Below are 9,928 nucleotides of genomic sequence, written 5' to 3' on the forward strand. Positions count from 1 at the left end.
GAACTTGAAGCAACATACAGCATTTCTACAAGGCACTTAAATTTATAACATTTTTGGGTTGTGAATATGTTCAGTGAAGTTTTCCTTGAAAGCAGCTGAGTGAATGTTTCTAAAGTATATGTGTGTGACCAATATGTTAGCCTTTTTAAGTGATGTCCAGAGTTTACACACTAACTGGATGGTTTTGCATACTACTGATACTTCAGCATAAATGCCAGAAGTACAAAACGACCTGTTATCTGGAGGCTTTATATACCGAATAAAGCTGTACTTCTCTTTGTATGTATGAACTGATAGATTATTTTAGATATATATTTTCTTAATAAATGTATTTCAGCACAATAAATTGCTTTGCTTATGTGTATACAAAAAAAAAGTTTGTACAAATTCAGAAATGACATATGAAATGACATATTTCTGTTTCTCCATCATTCCACCATTGGAAACCAATACCATTCAGTTGGTTAAGGCTCAATCTCTATCTCTGGAATTATCCCCTCGAAACCTCCCTACTCTCTCCTTTTAAAGACAATGCTTGAAAAGTGACACTTCTTGATCAAATTTTTGGTCTTCTACCCTAATCTATCTTTAGGTAGCGAAATGTTGAATAGTATTTAATATCCTTCCTATGAAATGCCTTGGTGTTTTTATTACATAAATATCCGTATAAATTGAAGTTCATTACTCCATATCATAGGATATATATACACACCTACTGTATAATTTGCAGCATTGATTTTTGCTTCATCGTGAGTTTTTTTAAGCAAACCCAGTTTATTTATGCAAACCGGATTTGTGTGTTCTATAACTGCTGGTGTTAAAAGTACTGTTGTTGCAGAGATTAATGGCTTTTTCACATGCTGCACAGTTGCCTGATGGCTGTTTTGGTGGCTGCGTTCCCTGACTGGCAGTGGATATCTACAAACAATAACGCAGTACAGGGCATCAGAGATATGCTGCAGCTATTAAAATTCTTCAGGCAAGTAGGACTAGCAAAGATGCTTCCCCGATTTCAAAACAACAGCCTTTTTCTTGTACTGCAGGTTTGAGAATTTTAAGTACGTTGAATCTGTCAAAAGTCAGCTTTGTGCATATTAGAATTAGGTTTATTAACACATGTACTTACATGAATACAGTGAAAAATTAATGAAGTCATCGCTTACAGCACCATCTTCGATATAGATTCTTAAAAATAAATTAGAAAAATAAAGAAATAAAAAGTTCAGAACTCCAGCCCTTTCAAGCACAGAAGTCGGAGCAGACTCGAGTCTGCTCCAGACTTCGCCTCCATTCACGCCTGGGTGACATCCAGGCTTTGGCTTAAACGTAGCAAATAACATTCACACAAGTGAAATTGAACTAGCCATATAAATACTGTTGCAACTAGGACTAGGAATTCTGCAGCAATTAACTCCCCTACTTTCTCCTAATGCCTGTCTGCCATCTACAAGGCATGAGTCAGGAGTGTGATGGAATATTCTCCATTTGATTGAATGCGTGTAGATCCAACCACACATAGCTTTACCCCATCCAAGACAAAAAACCTTACTTGATTTGCAACCCACCCACCACTGACTCACAGTGGGAGCAATGTGTACTGTTTACAAAATGCTTTACTGACAGCACATTCCCAACTCATGACCTGTATCACCTGGGACAAGGGCAGCAGATGCATGGGAGGACCACCACTTGCAAATTCCCCTCCAAATTGCAAAGTATCATGACGTGAAACTATTATTGTTCCCTAACTTTCATTGGATCAAAACCCTGGAACTCCCTCTCTAAAAGCACTATAGGTGTCCTTTATTCTCAAAGATTGCAGCAGTTCAAGAAGACAGCTCACCACTACACTTCTTCCAGACCAATCAGGGAAGAACAATAAATGCTTGCCCAGCAAGTTTTCTTCTGAATTAATTTGGAAAAGCAAAGATGACTTGTCTCCAGGGGACATTGAGCAATGGCCTAACTAGAACAGATGAAGTTGAAAGACCACCATATTTGACCAACTGGACATCATTTCTTCCATACTATTCACATGCAACATCACATGAGATCTTCCAGTGTAACATTACTTACATGTACAACAGTTTTTTTTCATCTCTTCATTCAGTGGATTAATTGTAAAGATAAAACAGTAACCTGTATTCAAAAATTCCAGAATTTTAACGAAGATAAATGTTTCTTTCTTGATGTGGTCTAAAGACTAATTGATTCACCACACAGAGAGCAATTTATTGCTAACCAAACTTTAGTGCAAACTCAAAACATTTTATAATTTTGAGTTTTATAAACTCAGCTCAACCTTCTGATGTTTAAGAGGATTTAATCAAAAATGTGAAAACTGCAATTTTTTAAAATTCTTTTTATAAGAACTGTTACACTTGTGATTTTTACATTGATGCTGAATTAAAGAAATATATGTAATGACCATGCCAGTAAATGTGTTACGGTCTTTAAGAGGCCAGAGTATTTATCCTTATCAGCTCAATGGAAGTTTAGCAAATCCTGCAAATTCAACAGCAAACTCATGCTTTTATATTCTCATTTACTGGAATATTTCAGATGCTACCACTAAATTTCAATGATCAATACGATCTCGTTTGATACGTTTTGAATACAATCTCGCAGACTCAAGATCAGAATACAGATTAAATATGCAATGCAATTTATCATCACTTTGTAAATAGTCTTCAGTACAAAATGTATATTTAGAGTAATTAAACTTTGAAGTGTTAAAACCTTTAACATGATTCTCCTATTACCTTGCAACATAAGTCATGTTTATCAGCCATACATTTCTCGCATTAAGAAGTACCAGCAGTCTCTGCTTATTTCAATGCATGTGATAATTGCAGACTTACTGGCAATGCTGATGCATTTATTCAGTGGTAGGGCAATAGAAAGCTCTTGGATACAGTGTTGACTACTACCAAACTGCCTATAATTAATCATGGGCCAGTGCCTGACTTATGTTATTACTCAAAACAAAGGTGACAATCTGAGGACATCAATCTCTCTGGACGCTTAGAATTAAACGAATTTTGTTTCATTGATTAGGTCAATATAGTTACTTGATAGTTGGTTCACATCCAGGATATTGCAAACAAACAAAGCCCGCACAAAAATGCTACTCTATGTAACTCTACCATGTCCTGAAATGCAAATACTGGTCAGAATGTAATGTCAATTGATAGTTTACATAAAATAGCGAGCAATAAATATCTTAAACCTTGTGTGAGGATTGTAACCATAGATAAAGAAACTTTCGACATAATGACCTTTATTCAGCATTCTTTATATTTTTTTTGTTAGGTCACAACATTGATAGTACTTTTACATGATCAGCTTGAACAGAAAAATAGGAATAATATGCAAGTTAAATAGATAACTTTTCAACAGCTAGATTTTTGAACGGTGATCAGAGTCTCAAATATAATGTTGTGAATTAATTGTTAATCACACCATTTATAAGCGTCTCTGCTTCAATTTTATTGCAGCTTTTTTAAAAATAATATATTTTCTGTTGCTTTTTTGAAAGGATAAATTCTCTACCCTTTAGATTTTATTTTTTCATCTGGCAATAGCTTTTTCTCAGGGTATGTACTTTTGATTATTAATGTGGCAACCAAGGAAAATGTTGCTACCACAGTCAGCACTGTTCGAAGAGCTCTGAACCAACTTGGATAACCTTCGAGTAAGGCTAAGTCATAATGCAATGCTATACCTAGACCCATGATAATCAGAATTGCTGCTTCAGTCAGATTATCATGAAAGAGTAGAGCTATCCAGGCTAACAAAGAAGGAACCACACTATTTCCCAGATTCAACCAATCAGGTTTTGCAGAGCTGCTTTCTGGAATTGAAAATCCCCATCTTATTCCTCCGACAAAAGAGAGAATTGCTGCTCCATATGCAATTTGGGCAAAAGCTAGCTCAGGAAAATATGTCTCTGTTATGGCCATTACAAGGGGAGCTGACACAAAAGGAATTAATCCACCGTAGCCAAGATAGAGGGCAGGTTTGGGACTGTTCTTCAATTCTCTGAAATCATATCGTAGTAAGTCTAATTCACGTTTCTCTGGTTCTTCCACTTTCTTTATCTTGGATGCTTGACATGATACATGAAAATAGCTTGTCTGACTCCTAAAAAATGCAGATTTTTGCAAGTACTTGATGGCTTGATGGGTCATAAATCTTCTTTGTGTGTAAGAGCTCAATAAGTTAGAGGGCATGATGTTTCTTGATTCATTTGGAAACTGTAGTAATTTCTGAACCTGGAGAACAGAGTAACAATGCATATATGTTAGCTGCAGAAAGGTACCAAATAGAGTTGAGACATCTATATATCCTGAGTACGTAAAGATGCGACATTTAATATGATTTATATTGGCAAGCTAAGACACCAAATCTCTCAGTTGGCTAGAGGATAATGCATATAGGATTTGCTGAATTCCTTTCCCATTGAGGTAGACTTGGGATCTGCTTTCTCTTATCAAGCAATGTTAAATCACCACTGAAATAAAACTGTGAAGAAAATGGCTCAGCATGAAACATCAGACATTGAGTCAAGGATCTGATTGCAGTCAGAACATCAGTGAATAAACTGGTGTTATATAATATGGAAAAGAATTCCACTCCTCTCTGAACTGAACTTTCTATGCAACTTTTTTTTGTGCGAGGACCACAAATTTCTTCAAATTACTAATCATGATTAATCATTTGAAATTATGGCTCTGGTAATAAACAAAATTGTACATTGCTATTTCTCAGGTTTTCTACATTTGGATTTGACAAGGTTCAAAGAACTGGATTGTCAAATTGACTGACTTGAGTTCTACTTGCATTGGATCAGGATGCTGGTGCCATTAAACGTAAGAAAATAACTAGAAATAAACTGGGTAGGTAGAGTGTTTTTGTGCACCATAATAATGGCATCATATTGTTACTGTCACAGTGGAGGCTTTTTTTCTCTCAATTCCCCTTCTTTGCCAGTGCTTTGGCCCACTGTGCCAATTACTTTTCTAATATTAAATGGCAATCAAATGATTTGTTCCATTAGATTGTAGTCCTTAAGCACCTCCAAATGAGGACAGATTCACCTTAGCCATCATTGCTACTATCCTTTTGAAGGTGCTAACCTTCAATGGATCATGAGTGCTACCATCGCATCCAAATGATCGTTTCTTAGTGTGTGAACCACCATCACTAACTTACCAGATTTAACTTTATTTGATATCAACACGTTTTCAACCATCCATTATGATAAAACAGGAGTTAGTTCCTGATTGCTAACTGTTTTCCAGCTTGAAGCCAACTTCAGAGCCCCAAGTGCCAAAACGTCTATTTTGTTTTAAATTTGTGATTGAACTTGGAATCTTTGTGGGGTTTTATGCCTCATTTCCACACTGGACAGTGCATTTACATTTCAGCACACGAATCACAAGTGGTTATAAAATTCTTCACTTCCCTAAAGAATATGTATTTAGGAATCAGCTTTACCATGTCTGTCAATGATACCCAACTTTCTGCTACCCAATTCCGCTATTACTTTGAAGCTCTGGACCATCAAATCCTGTACATGAAACTATTTCCAGTTAAACATCAGCAAGTTAGTAGACATTCTGTTCCAACTCCCATAAAAAACATCATGCCAGTGGTATTAATTTTATTAATTTGTCTGATTGTTTGCTTCAAGCTGGATTCATGCTGATTTTAAAACCTGTACAATAGTCTTCCAAAACATTCCATGACTTCAGAGCAACCTAACTATGCAATCATCTTAAATACAGTTCAACCACTATTGCAAAGCTTCCACCCCATGTGGCAGTATACTCCAGGACTGTATCCTCAAAACTCTCTTTCATGCCACACCTGTCTTTGTATTCAAAATCCTCCTCAGTACCCACCTCCAACTGCATTTTTTTCACAGTAATTTTTCTTCCACATCAAGTACAAAACAAATCACACTGCAGATGAGGTGCTTTAGTCTTCGTTGTCAAGTCTTTGTCAGCAAGTCACCCCACTCAATCCACTCAGCCCAGGAGTTCCTCAAATCCCTCAAGGACATAAGAATACATGATGATGAGACCATGGTGTCATTTGATGTTACCGCCCTATTCACATCGATTGACATACCGCTAGCAAGCGAAACACTAGCAACACTACTTTAAGAACAAGACCCGAGTGACACCATCTCCACAGACAACATGCTGAAACTTCTGGACCTACGCCTCACGACTGACTTTACCGTTAATGGCCAAATCTATCAACAGATCAACGGGACACCCATGGTGTCACCTACCTCCAGATGAATAGCAGAAGCAGTGATGCAGAGACTCGAAAGCAAGGCCCTCCTGCAAACCCAACACAAACTATCGATCCGATACGTGGACGACACTTTCATCATCATCAAACGGACCAAACTACAGGAGACACACCAACTAATAAACAACACTCTCACTGGCATCAAATTTATCAGGGAACAGGAAAAGAACAAACAGCTCCCATTCCTGGACGTAATGGTAGAACGCAGGGCCAACGGGGAATTCCTGATGAAGGTACACAGAAAAGCGACACACACTGACCAAGTACTGAATTTCAACAGTAACCACCCCAATACCCACAAACGAAGTTGTGTGAAAACACTACTTAAACGGGCAACAACACACTGCAGCAACACAACTGTGCCAAAAAGAAGAAGAGTACCTCCAACAAGTACTTAAGGACAACGGATACCCGAACAACTAGATCCGATGATGCCTATCACATGAACAACAACTGGAAGATACTGCACGCCGTAACACGCTCATCACGTTACCTCACAGCAAGAACACATCCGAACTGACCACGAGACTCCTACGACTGTTGGGCATCAGAGTAGCACACAAACCCACATCAACCCTCCACCAATTGCTAACTTGAACAAAAGACTCCTTATCCACTATGGACAAAACCAATGAAATATACAAAATCCCATGCAAGCACTGCGACAAACATTACATTGGACAGACAGGAAGAAAATTGGCCACAAGGGTACATGAACACCAACCAGCAATAAAAAGACACAACCAATATTCACTCATCTCCATTCACACAGATAAGGAGAACCACCAGTTTGATTGGGACAACACCAGGATCCTAGAACAGGCCAAACAGAGACAAGCACAGGAATTCCTAGAGGCCTGGTTCTCCACCTAGAAGGCCATCAACAAACACATAGAACTTGACCCTATATATACACCACTGCGAAGGAAAACCGGAAATGAGGTAATCAAACCCAATGGACCCCAGAGTTTAAATACCAGGCGGAAAAACACAACAGCGCTTCATCGGAGGCTGCTGATGATGTTACCCAGCAGGGTAATGAAACGTCTGCAAATAACAAACCAGCTTGGCAAGCGAAGCAACCACAGCTAGAACAACTTATTACTACCTTATCAAAATGAAGAATGGATCATTTAAGAGTTAATGGTTCAGATATTTTAAAAAAAAACTTATTTACCCTGGCTATGAAACAATGAGTCCATAGAAGATATGTGAACCCTGAGTTAGCCCTCTATAATATTTTTACCTGGATGGGTTTTAGCAATGAAACTAAACCCTTCAAAGTGTTTAACAGAAAAATACTTGTCTGGCTGAATTCTGACCAACTGCACAGTCAGGGACATACGGAATTGGCAGTTCAGCCTTTTAAGATTCAAAAGCTCCACTGAAACCAAATTGAAAATGAGAAAAGGAATTAGTTCACCTCTTCACTTGATCATAATACAAGAAAGCCATTGTTAAAGTTTCAGTATTGCTGCTGACATTTCAGATGCCCAGAGATTAGCAAATTCTCTTTAAGTAAATAGGAAAGCAATAAAAATCACAACAAATCATCTTATACGCCTCTGTGAACTATTCTTCAGCAGAAACATCTGATTTATTTTGAACAATTATTTGTCACTAATTAAAAACTTCACATGTTCTTGCAGTTACAAGAATTTTAACTGTTCTTCCTTTACCCCTCACTAATCCCATCCATTGCTATATCAGCATATTTTTATCAGTTTAAATATATTGTACTATATTAACCATTAACCAGAAACTGAACTACAGCAGTCATACAAATGCTCAAGTTATCCGAGCAAGTCAGATACTGGGAATTCTGAGGTGAATAAGTCACTTCCTGACTCCCCAAAGTCTGCCCACCATCTACAAGACACAACAGTACGTTGGAATACTCCATTTTCACTGGATGAGCACAGCTCCAACAATACTTGAGAAGCTTAACACCATTCAGCACAAGGCAGTCTGCTTACTAGCACCCAATCCATCAACTTCAACATACACACCTTCAACAATGACCCACAGTGGCAGAAATGTGTAGCATCTTAAAAAAGCACAGCAGCAACTCAACAGTGCTCCTTTGACAGCACCTTATAAGTCCATGACCATCTAGAAGAACACAGGCAGCACCAGCACAGGGAACACCATCATCTGCAAGTTCCCATCCGACGTACGCATGGAAAACTGTTCATTCACCATCTCTGGCTCAGAATCCAGGAACTCCCCTCCTAAATACTGGCCCAGCCAACGATGCCCACATCCAATGAAAAATTTAAAAAAAACTTTTGAACATGCCTTTCCAAAATGTATTATTGTTAGTCTAGATGACTTCCAATAGAATTTTTGCATTGGCTCATGCTCCCTTGAGCTTAGCATTTATTCTACAACTATAATGTTTCTTACAAATGTTAAAGATTTACACAACACAGTACACTCAAATCTTGTTTGTGCAGTTCCAGAAAATGTACTCTTGAAACAGGTTCAACACTTACTCTTCCAGTTGTTTGCAAGCATCTCCTCACCAAAAAAGCTAACATCTTGCCACCTGCAAAAAAAAATGAAATAACGTGTCAAAGTATGCCTCTATACTTGAATAGCTGCACAGCTAGAAAGAAGGTAAGGGCATTTTGAGAAATTTATTTAGATCAAGTAGATATAGCTTAGGTAGTCTTTTAACCCTGAGAGTGAGTATTAATTTAAAGTTAGTCACATTTGGCCTGACAATTTGAATTTTGATATTTCAGTCTCCACTTAGCAAGGAAGAAATTGTTTTATAATTCTAAGGATCGTAATTAACTTTCTGTGCATTTACTGGTATATCTCCATTTTTAATTCTTATGCTTAAAATTCCTGTTTTGATGCCGGTTTGAACTGACCTCCTCTAATAAAATCAATAAGTCCATAGAAGTGACATTGCAAGTGCTATCTACAAGTCATGTACTACGAGAAATTCTACATTTGTCAATTTACCAAAATTATAAGATTTTCCTCGTTCTTCAAAGAAAAGCAACTCCACAAAATGCAGAAACATGGCTGAATGGTGACAGCAGTTTTCAAATGTTAGCATAAGGTGGCACTTTAGAAAATACTGGGGCACACATTATGCTTTTATGACGCCCATTCTCCCTAATGGCATTATTATGCCCGCTATACATGTAAGATATTGAATGAGGAGAATTTCTTTCATTTCCAATCTGGATTCAATTCACAGTTGTAAAGCCCAAAACAATACCAAGGAAAAGGGTGATGAGCGGCCTGTGCAGAAACAATCCGAACATCCCCAAGTAAGACGCTGCGATAAAATGTACTTCGTTGCCAGGCTTTTGGTTGTCTGCCCTCATACATCCTCGAGATGTTTCAATAATGTTGAGGTTGATAAGTGTTCCTGTGAAACTCCTGGGGGACATTTTACTTTGTGAAAGGTTCTCGATTAAAAACAAAACGAAGAACGTGACCCAGAGAGCGAACGCCGTGATTAAAGAGAAACGCGCCCTTACCTTCCACAGAAATCAATCGACAAAACGAGCGATCTCTGTTGCCTGCGAAATTAAACCCCAAATAACCGTTAAAGTGGAAGCATGGCGGCCCAAGCAGAGGAACC

General features: G+C 37.9%; 1 protein-coding gene across 1 annotated transcript; it reads right to left on the minus strand.

The window, feature by feature from the left end:
- Positions 1-2,963: 2,963 nt before the first annotated feature.
- Positions 2,964-9,922, minus strand: tmem69 (transmembrane protein 69). The gene is made up of 3 exons (XM_020510380.2): positions 9,825-9,922; positions 8,820-8,872; positions 2,964-4,274 (listed from the first exon to the last, which is right to left on the minus strand). Exons 2-3 carry the CDS (start codon positions 8,862-8,864, stop codon positions 3,549-3,551), a joined length of 771 nt encoding a protein of 256 aa, XP_020365969.1. The 5' UTR covers positions 8,865-8,872; positions 9,825-9,922; the 3' UTR covers positions 2,964-3,548.
- Positions 9,923-9,928: the final 6 nt, after the last annotated feature.

The sequence above is a fragment of the Rhincodon typus genome, chromosome 10, assembly GCF_021869965.1.
Source record: "Rhincodon typus isolate 14 chromosome 10, sRhiTyp1.1, whole genome shotgun sequence".
In the NCBI taxonomy this organism is placed as follows: domain Eukaryota; kingdom Metazoa; phylum Chordata; class Chondrichthyes; order Orectolobiformes; family Rhincodontidae; genus Rhincodon; species Rhincodon typus.

Bases quoted from the DNA above. Each gene is read 5' to 3' on its own strand.
- tmem69 (XM_020510380.2), bottom strand. From the start codon at position 8,864: ATGTTAGCTTTTTTGGTGAGGAGATGCTTGCAAACAACTGGAAGA. The intron at 4,275-8,819 runs GTAAGTGTTGAA...TCTGTTCTCCAG, and splicing joins GCTTGCAAACAACTGGAAGA to GTTCAGAAATTACTACAGTT.